Genomic DNA, 14645 nt, shown 5'->3' on the forward strand with positions numbered 1-14645 from the left:
AGCTGATGTTGTAGAAGACAACAATGATGGTGAATTTCTAGTCGCTTCTGTCAACAATTCTAAAGTGAGCGAGGAGTGAATCCTTGGTTCAGGCTGCACATTCCACATGAGTCCCACTTGGGATTGGTTTACAACTTACGAAAAAGTGTCTGAAGGTATTATTTTGATAGGAAATAATGCTTCGTGTAAAATCACAGGTGTTGGAACAATTAAAGTTAAGATGTTTGATGGAGTTGTCAGAACACTTAGTGACGTACGACATGTTCCAGAATTGAAGAGAAATTTAATTTTATTGAGTACTCTTGATTCAAAAGGGTACAAATACATAGTTGAAAATGAGATTTTAAATATTTCCAAAAGTTCCCTCGTTGTGATGAAAGGGCAGAGAAAAACTGCCAAGTTATATATTCTGCAGGGTTCTACTGTTACTGGTGATACAGCTGTTGCTTTCTCTTCCTTGCCAGATGATGATATTACTAAATTTTGGCATATGCGCCTAAGGCATATGATGAGAATGACATGGCAAAATTGAGCAAAAGAGGACTTCTTGATGGGTAAGGAATTTGCAAACTGAAGTTCTGTGAGCATTGCGTTTTTAGGAAACAAAAGAGAGTTTGATTCACCAGAGGAATCCATAACACGAAAAGAACGTTGGAGTATATTCAATCTAATCTGTAAGGGCCATCAAGAGTGCCTTCAAGAGGTGGAGTTAATTATATGCTAACTTTTATTGATGACTTTTTCAGAAAAGTTTAAGCGTTCTTCCTGAAGTAGAAAAGTGATGTGTTTTCCTTATTTAAATATTGGAAAACTATGATTGAAAAACAAACGGGGAAAAAATAAGATACCTCTGCACAGACAATAGTTTAGAGTTCTATTTTGATGAGTTTAATAAACTGTGCAAATCAGAAGGGATCGTGAGACACTTGACAGTTCGTCATACTCCACAGCAAAATGGCGTTGCCGAACGAATGAACAGAACGATCATGGAGAAGGTTTGATGTATGTTATCAAATGCCAACTTACTCAAGCCATTTTGGGCCAAAACAACATCTACTGCATGTTTTTTATCAATTGATCTCCATCCGTTGCCATTGAGAAAAAGACTCTACAAGAGGTATGGTTTGGTAATCTTGCTGACTATTCTGATTTAAAGATCTTTAGGTGTCCTGCATATGCTCATATTGATAATAGAAAATTAGAACCGAGATCCATTAAATGTGTTTTTCTTGGTTATAAAGCTGGTGTAAAAGGGTATAAGTTATGGTGTCCTGAAAATAGAAAAGTTGTGATTAGCAGAGATGTTGTTTTTGATGAAACTGCTATGTTACCTAACTTATCTCTTAAAGACTCTTCCAATAAAAAAATCAAAAGCAGGTGGATTATCAGATTAATCTAGAATCTATAACAGAGTCGACTCCTCAAGCCAGTACAAAAATTCAAAGTAAAGTTACTTCTTCACCACAATATTCTATCGCCAAAAACAGAATTAGAAGAGAAATTAACGTCCAAAGAAGTATGCCGATGCTGATCTAGTTGCTTATGCTTTAAATGTGGCTGAAGATATAGATGTAAACCAAGAGCCATCTAATTATTCTGAGGCGGTTAGCTGTGAAGACTTAAAATAATGGATGTTTGCTATGCAAGAGGAGATAGAATCACTCCACAAAAATAAAACATGGGATCTTGTGAAACTTCTTAAAGGTAAAAAGGTTTTCGTTGTAAATGGGTGTTTAAAAAGAAAGAAGGAACTCTAGGAGTTGAAGAATCTAGATATAAAGTAAGGCTTATTGCAAAGGGTTACATTCAAATTCCAAGAGTGGACTTCACAGATGTGTTTTCTCCAGTTGTGAAGCATAGTGCAATTCAAGCTTTGCTTGGTATTGTGGCCATGCATAATTTAGAGCTTGAGCAGTTAGATGTAAAAACTATATTTTTGCATGGAGAACTTGAGGAAGATATTTACATGCAACAACCAGAGGGTTTTACAGTCTCAAAAAAAGAAGACTATATTTGCTTGTTGAAAAAGTCTCTTTACGGTTTGAAACTGTCACGAAGACAGTGGTACAAGAGATTTGATTCCTTTATGACTTCTCATGATTTCAAAAGAAGTAGCTTTGACAGTTGTGTTTACTTTAAGAAAAACAATGATGGTTCTTTCGTATCTACTCCTTTATGTTGATGACATGTTGATAGCAGCAAAAGATAAATGAGAGATAAGAAATGTTAAAGCCTAACTAAGTGAAGAATTTGAGATGAAAGATTTGGGAACAGTAAAAAAAATACTTGGTGTGGAGATTCTCAGAGATAGAAAAGCAAGTAAATTGTACCTAAGTCAAAAGGGCTACATTGAGAAAGTTCTTTGCAGGTTCAATATGCAGAGTGCTAAGCCTGTTAGTACTCCTTTAGCAGTCCATTTCAGACTTTCATCGGTTTTGTCTTCATAATCAAATGATGAGATTGAGTACATGTCACATGTTCCATACACTAGTGTAGTGGGATCTCTCATGTATGCTATGGTTTGTTCACATCCAGATTTATCATATGCAATCAGTGCAGTTAGCAGATACATGGCGAATCCCGATAAAGAACATTGAAAAGTACTTCAGTGGATTTTAAGATACTTACAAGGTACTAATGATGTTTGCTTACAGTTTGGAAGAACTAGAGATGGAGTCATTGGGTATGTTGATGCTGATTTTGCTGGAGACCTTGACAGAAGATCTCTCACAGGTTATGTCTTTACAATCGGAGGTTGTGCAATCAATTGGAAAGCCACTTTGTAAACTATAGTCGCTTTGTCTACCTCTGAAGCTGAGTACATGGCAATTACTGATGCTTGTAAAGAAGCTATTTGGTTGAAGGGACTCTTTAGTGAACTCAATGAAGACCTTTAAATCAATACAGTATTTTGTGACAGTCAGATTATCATCTTCCTTACAAAAGATCAAATGTTTCATGAGAGAACAAAACACATTGATGTTCGGTATCATTTTGTTCGTAATATTATTGCTCGTGGTGATATTGTTGTGAGCAAAATTAGTACTCATGAAAATCCTGCAAATATGATGAATAAGTCACTTCCTATAACCAAGTTTGAATATTGCTTAGACTTGGTTGGTGTTCATTGTTGAAGTTAAACCTTTAAGGGGTTTTATAGAATAGGTGGAGAACTGGTTCGTTGAGAGTTCGCGATGAAAAACTTGTTCATTGAGAATTCGTGTCAAGGTGGAGATTGTTAGAATTGAGTGACCTGAATCCTTATTTAAATAAAATACAATGGTAAAATAAAATAAAAGTAAAATCCATATAGAACTACACTTCTTTTATTTTATTCTAGAATAATGTTTTTAAACCTTATTAAACTCTATCTATTTGATATTGATTAGAATAAAGTGTTTCAATCTTCCTACACTCCTATTAGAATATGGTTTTACAAGCCTATAAATAGACATAGTCTACTCCTCTTGTAATCATTCGAATTCAACATAGTGAATTTTCTTCTCTTCTGTCCACGGTTTTTTTCGCGAAGGGGTTTCCATGTAAAATTTTGTATGTTCTTTATTTTTCTTTCTCTTTTCTTTGCGATATATTGTCATTACAGACGTTTTATTTTTCACATAAAATATGAGTGCTTATTAATGACCCATCTTCATATGCTTCATCAAGAGCTTCCCTGAATTTGTTTTCTTGTAATTGACGAAGCATTGATGGTTTCTTCTTTGAATCTTCTCTTAAACTAGAACCACCGTTTCTTTTTCTCTTTCTTCTTCTTCCTTTTTCTTATCTGCTATCAAAGCTGCACAATGGGATATTTATTCAAAGAACCAAACATTCAAAGGGATTTATCATTTATGTTTTGGTTTTTGATCATGGGCCGAGCCGAGCCCAGAAAAAAATTTCGACTCGCGTCCTAGCCCAGGCTCGGCCCGGCCCGAAATATGGGCCTAAAATTTTGTCCAAGCCCGGCCTGGGAAAAAATTCCTAATCCCGAGCCCGGCCCGACCCATTTTTTTAATAAACACCAAAAATTTATTTTAAAAATAAAAAAATAAAAAAGTATTTTAAAATTAAAAAATAAAAATATATATTTATTATATATTCGGGCCAAGTCGGTTCCAAGCCAAAAAAGTGGTGCCCGAGGTCCGACCCGTTTTCTAAACGGGCCTTGTTTTTTTGCCCAAACCCATATTTCGGGCCTATATTTTTATCCGAACCCTCCTATATTTCGGACGGGCCGTCGGGCCCTCTATTCAAGATTCAAGCTTTAACTTTTTTCTGAAAGCCCTTTACTTTACTGTCTAAGAACATTCAAAATATCAATAAACTATAATTATGATAAATTTATTAAAATTTTTAAAATTAAAAATCTATAACAATATATTAAAACAACATGCATGATAGACTGTAGAAGTAAGGCCTCTAATTGATGACACGTTAGGAAGGTTTTCTGTTTGGGTTGGAGGGAAAGAATGCGGATTAGGCAAGAACGTGAGAAAAAGGGTTTAATTATGTTTCAATCCCTATGCTTTTCAAGAAAATATTTTTATTTATAATATGAATCAAGTATAGGAATGATTTTCAAATTGTTTTATTATATATTTTTAGGATTATTATTCTATCAACCATCATTTAAGCGTTTAAATAAGCTCTTAATCTATATGTATACTCATGGGTAATTCTTCCACTCACTCAGTCAAAACAAGTTTCGTTAAGTTTTGTTTTTAAAATTCTCTTATGTTTGGATTGCATTAAGTTCATTGTTTAAATAATTTTTTATTCCAGTAAGAAAAGGTCAAAAGTGTCCCAATATTTATTACTTTCACTTGAAATATTCGGTTATCTCAATTTGGGAAAGAAGTTGAAAAAGGAAAGTAGTTTCTTAATTAAGATATTAAATACCATTAACATTTTACATAAATGGTTTAAAATTTTGATAAAATTGAAAAATTCAACTAATACAAATAAAAAATCAAACAAAGGCTAAACTAAAATCTAGAAAGAATCAATAAAATTCAAGGTAAAAAAAAATCTTAAAATAATATTGTATTTATTTTGGTAACTCTCATAATTTTTTTATTAATTTAATCATCACCATTAATAAAATTGAACAAAATGATCACTCTCGATTTTCTCCCTAATGAAATGCTGATCTGGCATTTATCATGATCCAACATGGCGGCGCTTTGAGGATGTATACAAGGCCTTGTAAACATTTGGTGTTAAAATTTTAGGGTTTTATTTAACTCCCTCTCTTTCTTGGAGGAAAAAAAAAACCCTTCTAGGTTCTCTTTTAATCCCCCAAATTATACGATTTCTCTTTTATGAGAAATTTTAATTCGGTAATTCTCTCGCTCTACTTTGTTTTCCTTCTTCATTTTGATTCTTTTCTTCCGTCTCTTTTATGTCTTCATTAGTTTTTTTTTCTGTTTGGATGCCGAGAAATCTAATAACGAAACGAATAAGGAAAAGAAATGAGAAGTTCAATGTTGTGTGTTCTGTTTCGATTGATAAATTATATGGATTAGTTCAATTATCTGTTTTCTTTTATATTTAAAAACATCGCAGGGAAATGTTAGAGCTTAGAAACAAATTCCTTTTTTCCCTTAGAAATTTAAAAGAGGGTTTAAGATTTTGAGAGATTTGGATTCTGGTGGAAGATCTGATTCTTAGGTATCTCTGCTGTTTGGTTGCCTATAAATTGTGAAGGAAGAAGGCTCAATTGAAGTATATGGATATCATCTTAAAGGACTAAAAGAGAAGCATGTAAAAGTTCAGAGTTGTTAGATGTCACTTTGCACCACATATTACGTGGAATGCTCGATCGGCATTTTGTGATAGAAAAAATGAATGAGTGATCATTTTGTTCAAATTTATTAATGGTGGTAATTAAATTAACAATTTTTTTAGGATGACTTGTGAAGCAATTTTCCCTTAATTTGAAGTATCCAAATAAAATTTAGATATACTTTTTTTCTTCCTTTCTTTTCTTCTATTACCCAAATCCAAACATAGCACTAAAAAGAATTTAATACTAGAGTTTAGAGAAACGGCATTAAATTTTTTCTTTTCGAAAAACAAAGTTCCCGTCTACGGACCCAAACCCTTCAAAGCAACAAATCCGCCGTTGAATTTCGAAGGTACCGACCCTACCCCTTTAATCTTTTACAAATTTACTTTTCTTACCGTTCTTGTTCAGTTCTCTCCTTTCTTGCGGCATTTTAAATTTTTTTTTTTAATAAGAGATAGAGATAGGAGCAGGGGTTGTCCAGCGATCGGCACTGGTATGGCTTGAAGATTTGAACACAAGTATTTTTCCACTTCACCTCTACTTCAAGAAGCTCTAGCTTCGTTTTTAACTGTTATTGCTTTCTCCAATTACAGTTGTTTTCTTTCTTCTTGTTCTTTAGTGAAATTTGTTTGCCTTGAGAACCAATTTTCCTATCTGGGTTTCTATTCCTGTTTTGCTGAAGTTGTGTTCTTTTTTTCTTCCGGAATTTGACACTGCATTACTCTGATCTTTGCATTCTTTTTCATTTGAAACTCAGGGTTCGAGAGAATTGCAGTGGACTTCAGGTTTTGCAGGTAAAACCCTAAACCCAAGATTCCCAAATCTTCATTTTAATTGATTCTTCGTTTATTCTTTACTTTTTCATCATTATTGTATCATTTGCTTCTCTTCTACTCCTTATCTATCATCATTAGTTACTTAATTAATTGAAAGAGGAAACAAAGCATTAAAATGCGGGCCGGGGACTCTTGGAATGCCCACTTTCTTTCCTCATGTTTCGAAAGAAGCATAAATGACAAATTTTTGGTGTTAATTTTGAAATAATTTTTTTTTAATTTCCATTTTGAACACAAAATGATGACTATTGTTATTATTGTAATAATCAATATGTAGTTTATTTATAGATAAATAGTGGGGATATAATTTGTATTGTTCAGTTATGATGTAATTAAAAAGGTATTATGATTTATTACTGCTACAGTGCTACTACTATTTTGTTCTAAAATGACAATTGTTAGTACAATATTTTAATTTCTTGATGACCATAAGTGATTGTGTTTTATTTGATTCTTGTGTACCGACTACTGACTACTTATTTCTGCACATGTTGGTTTCATCCGTACAGTCTTTTGTATGACCATTGAGACCCTCATCCATTCTGATGCAACATTAGTGTCTATATGTTTTTGCATTCATTCTTTTGGTGGACTACTTGTCTTGTAATTGCCCAGCACTTGCTTTACTTGGGGACTGAATAACCGCAAAATGATAGGACATAAACATAGGCTTTACCACCTTGTTCATTTATGGTCATTGTTAACATGGTTATCTTCCTCTCCAGTTGCAGGGCATAGTATATGTTCAGGGTGGTCGATCATGTCTCTCTATTCATGGAAAATGAATGCACTGCATTGTAAAGCCTATTTGGGGTACATGTCCAACTGAAGGATTTCAAGTTGAGGAAGTTAGGGTTTCTATTTGAGTGTAAAATATGGCTGGAAATGCAGCATCAATCTTTTGGTTGGAAGAATACAGTGGGAAGTCACTTACTCCTGTCGGTTCGAAAAGAAAGGCCAAATCGAAGAAACTGGAGTTTAATGGCTGGGGATCTAAACCACTCATTGAATTTCTTGAATCTATTGGTAAAGACACCACCGAGAAGATCTCTCAGCATGATGTTAGTGACATTATAGGCAAATATATTAATGACAATAACCTTACTAACCCAGCAAAAAAGAAGAGAGTTCTTTGTGATGAAAGGCTTTATTCTATTTTTGGAAGAAAAACAATAAGCCGAATCAAAGTCTATGACTTGCTTGAGACACACTATTTAGAAAACCAAGATGCATGGGATGATGACTTCTTTTTTAGCTCAGAAGAGGAGAATCTTGGTGAAGAAAAGAAATGTTTGAGATTGGAGAAAAAAACTTACCAGAAGAAAAGGGGTTTTGAAACACCGAAAAGCTGCTTTGCTGCAATAATACCAGAGAATATTAAACTAGTGTACTTGAAAAAGAGCTTAGTTCTGGATCTTTCAAAAGATTTTGGAAGCTTTGAAGCTAAAGTGGTAGATAGCTTTGTGAGGATCAAATCAGATCCTAATAACTTCCTTCAGAAAAATTCTCATCAGCTTGTGATTGTTAAAGGTAATTTGCTGTGGATTATGTGGGTAGCAATTATCAGTTATTTACTCGGAATTAATTTTGGTTGTGAAGTGCTGTTCTTTTTTAATAATATATTGTGCTGTTGTGCATGTTAATCTAACAAACAAAAATGAGAGAGGAAATAGAAAAAAACCCTGACATTGGCATTGGAAGTAGATTAAGTGGATTTCTGATTTAATGAGCTAGATGTTTCTGTAATAAATAGCTTCATTCTATATTTTGCATTGTGCGCTTGTGCGATCGCATGTGTCTGTATATTTAGCAATTGAAATTCTCAGTCCTTGAGCAGACATAGTTTCTACTTAATTTTAAATTTGTTGTCCCTGACTTGAAGTTGAAGCAGTGGAAGTTGAGAAACATGAATCTAGATATGCATAAATCTTAGTTGAGTAGCGCTTTTTGTCTTGCAAGCTTCTTGGTGCTTCTCTATCAATCACTATGGTTGGGAACAACTTGACTCCTTTTCTTCTTTCTCCTGGATGAGCGCAAGCATATCCTTAGCAGTCTGCATATTTTTATCATCTCACTCAGTTATACTACTCTTGACCAGTGATAATTGTATAATTGATGCTGAGATAATACATTTTTCTTAATATCCCAAATAACTACACATGGAGCTCATTCAAGATTTTATGTAAACAATTGGCACACAGTTGTTAATTCCTTTGGCATTAATATATGCAGAATTTCTGTTGTTAGTTATATCTTATGTTATGTTGTCTGTTTTAAATAATTTATTCACGGTATTAGCATTCTTTGTTGTCTAGGGATGAAGAAGGTCTCTGGGAATAATGATGTAAATGCAGACATTCTCCTTCAGGTTTCAAATTTTGTGAAAGATGTTAGAATTGCCATGCTTTCAGAAGATGATTTCTCTCAGGTAATCAGTATATGCTACAGTTTTTGCTATTTCATCCAAATAGCTCTAGAATTTGACATATTTCAATGCAGACCTGAACTTTCTAGTTTTCTATTATCTTCCTATTTTGGATGCAATTCATTTGGAAATTTGAATATTCTGATGAATTATTGCTAATTCTTTTTACCCAAACTGAACAGAAATGTAATTTAGAATATTGGTGATGGTTCCCTTTTGAAGAAAGCTAAATATTATTGAGATAAAGTGGAAAACATTAATGATTCCCTTACATATATTTTACTTTGCCTATGGGATACATAAACTGTAGAAACATATAGGCTGGTTTCTTTAGTGACTGCTGATGTAAGTCACATCTATGACTTGTTATTCTAGACCTTCAGATTTTTTTTTTTCTTCTGGCCCAGAACAAAATAAACATTGTCTTGATGATAGTTAGATATTTGGTTTTAATTTTTATCTAAGGTCCTTTGAGGATAATCTGTTTTATATTTATAGCATATGTGCCTTACTGCCTTATATGTTACAAACAAGCATAGTTTAAGTTATGGTGCCTTAGCATTGATATAGCAACTGCTTATGGTGTTAAAAGATCTTAGTTTGTTTTTGTAGCAGGCTGCTTTATATACTGGTATAGAGATCAGGATGTATGAGCTTGTCTTTAGTGTTTTTGTTTGTTTTTTGCAGGAAGAATGTGAAGATTTGCATCAGAGAATGAAAAAGGGCTTGCTGAAGAGACCAACCGTTGTAAGCTCTTGTACATTTTGCACAATCCATAATATTACATTCTAGTGGAGGAAGGGAACTGGTTGTTTATTTAACAAATTATGTTTTTTAGGGCTATGTTGGGCAGTTCAAACCATCTACATCTAGATTGTCCATTTTTTAACTCTCATATGATAACTGGATGGAGGTTAACTTGAAACTAGATAGGATGAAGTGTTAACCGGGAACTTAATGCTATGGAATTTTTTGGGATGTAGCCTTGTCCCAGTAGATGCTAGAAGTTTGTGCCTAGTTAAGACTTCTTGAGATAAAAATCATTGATTGTTATCATCTTAAAAAAAAGGAAAGGGTGTAAGATTTTGTGATTGATTTTCTATATGGTGCCTAAAAATCAAGTTCTTTGTCCTGCTTGTCTTTGGATTTTGTTAAGGGTTTAGGTTTAATTTTGTTTCTTTGATTTAGGTATAGTTGTGATTGAAAATATAGTTACATAGGAATTTTTGTGTCAAACTAAACTGGTTTTAGATATGAGATTTTGGTCAAAACAATCTGTTGCATGCTCGTTCCGTTTACTTTTGCTGAATGTTTAAAAACCAGAACTAACCTGATTGTGCTCACTGCTTGACAATTGATTGGTGTTGGTTCTTTCCTGTTAGTCCTCAGACCATCTCCATAGGACTGAAAGCCTCAGTCAGATAATCCCTTATCGATACAAAGGATATTGACTTGGAGACAGTTTCAATAATCAGATTGGACTATATTCTCGTCTGGTACCCACGAAGAGGTCCGTGGTGTGCCTAATCCTTTTATAGTTAAATAGCAAAACTTTCAATGGGCACTGGCGATGTTCTACGAAACTGAATTTGCATGTTGTCACAGGATGGCACTGACCATTAAGCTGGCTACATATTAATAGCTTTTTTATTAGATATTAAGTTATAAAGTGCATAGTGAATATTCTCATTTGTCATGTTTGGTTACTAGTTGATGATGGTCTGTATCAATTCTTATACGTATATTTCTCTATCCTCCAGTCCCTGTTTTACTCGTTGATTTTATCTTCTTGTGTTTTTAGTTTTTAGCCCCCATCATCTTTTCTTTTTCTTTTTGACTTTTTCGCTTTTACAAATGTCAAAATTATTTTATATTGTTGATAGGCGGAACTTGAAGCAAAGGCTCGGGCTTTACATGAAGATATAACCAAGCATGTATGTATTCTCATTCTCACCATACCTAACTATCAGAGAACAATTGAATCTTATATCCTTTTGTAATTGGTGTTTCTTAATGTCAATTGGTGGCCAAGTTTCTCTTGTGCTACTGGTTACCTGTTCCTTAGGTGATGTTCGATAAATTGAAAAGTTAAATGCTAAATTTTTTAGTTATAAGAAATTAGTGTATTAAATTTATACCACCAAATGTTTCTGAAAGTTGAATATTGAGTTGATATTTACATTGAAAAAAAAGGGGAGAGAATATAAGATTGTGCAATTATAGGTTTTAACTCCAGCATTTTTCAAAACTTCTTCATGGAAAACCTTCAATTGAGTCTCTAAAATATGTTATCAAACATGTTCTTTTTGTTTTGATTTTTTTTTTTGAACTTTTATGGTTTGTGTTTTATCAAATAATTAAACGAGATGACGCAGAAAAATCTAAATTTTTGGAAGTCGTAAAGCTGCTACCTTAATAGTTGTTGTCTTAAGGTGATGTTATTACCACATGTTTTGTACTTCGTGTATTAGGGACCTTATTTTTATATTTTGGTGGCACTCTTTATTGGGAATGCTTCTGATGACTTTGTTAACGTGGTAATGAATTCTTAAATTTTTTCTTCTGGTTTTCTGTATTTTTTTTCCAGTGGCTTGCAGCAGAACTTACCTTGTTACCAAAGCTCATAGACCGTGCCAATGAAAAGGGATGGCGCAGAGAATATCCTTTTTGAAATATCTGTTGATTACATGCATAGACGTACATGCTTTGACTAATTATGGAGCTCACCCGTTTGATTTTAGGTATTATGACGAGATAAGAAAATGCAATATTAGAGGGTTAATAATTTTGCTACTGAACTAAGTTCTTCCAACATACATTTTTGAAGGGACTAAAATACCTAAACTATAATTGCAAAAATAAAACTTGAGTTTGTTTAAATAGTTAACTGCTGATTTACTGTTGTACCTCACAAGATTACAGGTAACTCTACTACATTCATGATAGAAATTCTTTAGGATACATTCGAAAGATGTAGAGTTTGCATATTGCCTTTGATTTTGTTGAAATCGTGATTTTTTATTTTAATGCAAGGGAATCTACATGGTCCTTGCCTTTATGTGTCGGGTTTCTTCAGTAAAACAGTTTATTTTTGCTTTTATGACTGAAGCCACGATCCGATTAACCATGTTGGTATCTTTCATGAAGCATTTCCCTTAAGTGTAAATGACTTCTTAACTTGCTTCTGCTCTTACAATGTTCGAGTACATGGAAAGGAGACAACTGCTTCAGACTCCAGAGGAACAGTCACGACTGCTGTGTGGGGTTCCAAATGTTATTGCAGAGGAAGTAGAACCTGAAACTGTACCGCAAGATGTTAAACATGAAAAGGATAGCTCACAGATATCAACCGTGAGGGAAACTTTGGAAATTCCTAGCAATCCAGTTTCAAATGGAAAATTGTCAACCTTGTTGCCCTTAAAACCAGGTAATGGTACATACATAAACTTCTGTCATTTATTTCCTCAAAATTGCCCTTGAAGTCATTTTAATCTAATCTTGCATACTCAATGCCTTCATCTATCGCTTTAAAAATTTACTCTTTTTTTTCATTTTTGCAGTGGCCCAATCTTCCCCCATAATTTTAAAAGACGATACAGGTATGCATGAGTTTTGTTTCCTTTGCTAACCATATAGAGTAGGCAGAAAAGGAATGCAATAGCAACATTTAGTAAATTAGATGTTCTTTTGGTCAATCTTTCTTCACTTTGTTCGTTTCATCACCCAAATGAAGGGTTACGAAAATGTGCTATATGATTCAACACTGCCCATATGCTAGTTCTTATAATCCATCTCATTTTGTCAACTAATAGACGTATCAGCCTGTGTGTACGTGTATACATATCTACCAGTCTCTTACATTGGGTGGTCGATTTTCTGTTCTGGCAAATCTACAAAGATTTGTATGGAGCTAAGATGGCAAAAGTGTCCCGAATGCATCTTTTTTCTTCTGGGCTTGTATGCACTTTAAAACAAGAGAGAAAGCTCCATCATGGTAGAAGTGTTCAATGTTTTGCATGTTTTTCTCTATCATCCTTCTAAGTTACTCATTCCTTTTGTTGCAGTTCATTGCCATGATGTTCAGGAGCAGCTAATCCGCCCAAGAGACAACAATGTCAGGAGTACACAGGTTGGAAATGTACCAGAAGAAAACGGCGCCATAGTCAAACATGACTTTTTAAAAGCATTGGATACCACTCAAGTGATTGATTTGAGTGATGATGATAATGACGACAATGAAGAACATGAGGATTCAAACAAAACCGAGGCACAGGATGATGTGAGAAGCTTGATATGGCATTATCAAGACCCTCAGGGAGATATACAGGGTCCTTTCTCTCTCCTGTCGCTGAAAAATTGGATGGACCTCGACTACTTTCCAGATGATTTTAAGGTTTGGAAGACGGGTCAAAACCTAAATAATGCTGTTTTGTTGGCTGACATAGTTGGTCGAATGTTTCAGATTTAAGATTTGTTGCATATTATTGTAAATGGATAAGAATATCAGATTGTTCTTGTAGCTGGCTGGTATTTTGAAGATGAAAATGTGCCTTGCTAAAATAAATCCTTTCAATTTCCTGTTTATAGAATGTATGTCATTATGGGGTTTTCTCCATTGCATTCATAGATGTCACTTCTATTAGAAGTGATTTACTTGCATCATTTTTAATGTGATTTATGTTTCTTTAATTAAATTGATATATTTCATCTTCATGTAAGTTGGGTTTTGAGTAAATTAAAGGGTCAACTATTTGTTTGTTACTTTTATTCCAGTCATTATAAAAGTTTGGGTTAATAATCATTTCATACTTTGATTTTAATATTTAATTTTATACCTAATGAATGTTTGACATGTAACTAAATGAAAAAAGAAAAATTGAATTAAACATTAAATTCTGTTTAAATAAAAGATAACAAACTCTAGTATCAAATTGATATTAAAACTCAAAAATGGAATTGTAGCAAGAACACTGCATAAAAGCATGAGAAAAAAAAAGGTCCAATTACGCATCAACTGGTTCAATAAGAGAGCAAAAAAAAAAAAAAACCAAAAATCAGAAATCGAGCACACTACTTAGCATCAACAACTATGAGCTATGATTTTCCTTGACAATGTCCAAACACTGACATGAAAACCAAATGATAGTATTCAATACATGTAAGAATTCCGTCGAGGCATAAGCTTGTAAAAAAAAATTAAAATTATTCATTAAATAACTTCTTCTTCAGCTCTGATTGTACTAAGACCTAACCCCCTTTCCCCGAAGATTTCAAGCTTCTTCAACCTTTTAACATATTTGTTTTCTTAATGATAAATCACTTTTCTTTTTCCTAATTCTCTTATTAATTATTTCATGATCCATATAAATGGGTGTTTGATTGTTAATTATTTGTTGAAAAGATTTAAAATCTAATTCAAACTTTAAGAGTGACTTAATTTATTTTTTATAAAATAAACCTAAATTAATTAATTTTTAATCAATGATCCATTCTAGCCAATGAATTTAATAAACCCTTTACCCTACTGCAACTCATTGTTTTTTTGGGTGGCACCAGATATATAAATGGAGATAAGACTGGGGAATGATAAAGT

At 33.4% G+C, this 14645-nt stretch overlaps 1 protein-coding gene across 7 annotated transcripts; it reads left to right on the top strand.

Annotated features, from left to right (window-relative positions):
* Positions 1–5220: 5220 nt before the first annotated feature.
* LOC107909810 (uncharacterized protein At5g08430) lies at positions 5221–13636 on the top strand. 7 transcript variants are annotated; one of them, XM_016837470.2, is made up of 11 exons: positions 5221–6140; positions 6250–6309; positions 6549–6585; positions 7353–8157; positions 8943–9055; positions 9740–9799; positions 10936–10986; positions 11640–11710; positions 12247–12479; positions 12613–12651; positions 13117–13636. In XM_016837470.2, exons 4-11 carry the CDS (start codon positions 7503–7505, stop codon positions 13518–13520), a joined length of 1626 nt encoding a protein of 541 aa, XP_016692959.2. In that variant the 5' UTR covers positions 5221–6140; positions 6250–6309; positions 6549–6585; positions 7353–7502; the 3' UTR covers positions 13521–13636. The 7 variants fall into 7 exon arrangements, with proteins under 7 accessions (XP_016692959.2, XP_016692965.2, XP_016692961.2 ...); XM_016837472.2 differs by having other exon boundaries at positions 5240–6140; positions 6244–6309; XM_016837474.2 differs by having other exon boundaries at positions 5369–6140; positions 6250–6284.
* Positions 13637–14645: the final 1009 nt, after the last annotated feature.

The sequence above is a fragment of the Gossypium hirsutum genome, chromosome D02 (assembly GCF_007990345.1).
Source record: "Gossypium hirsutum isolate 1008001.06 chromosome D02, Gossypium_hirsutum_v2.1, whole genome shotgun sequence".
In the NCBI taxonomy this organism is placed as follows: domain Eukaryota; kingdom Viridiplantae; phylum Streptophyta; class Magnoliopsida; order Malvales; family Malvaceae; genus Gossypium; species Gossypium hirsutum.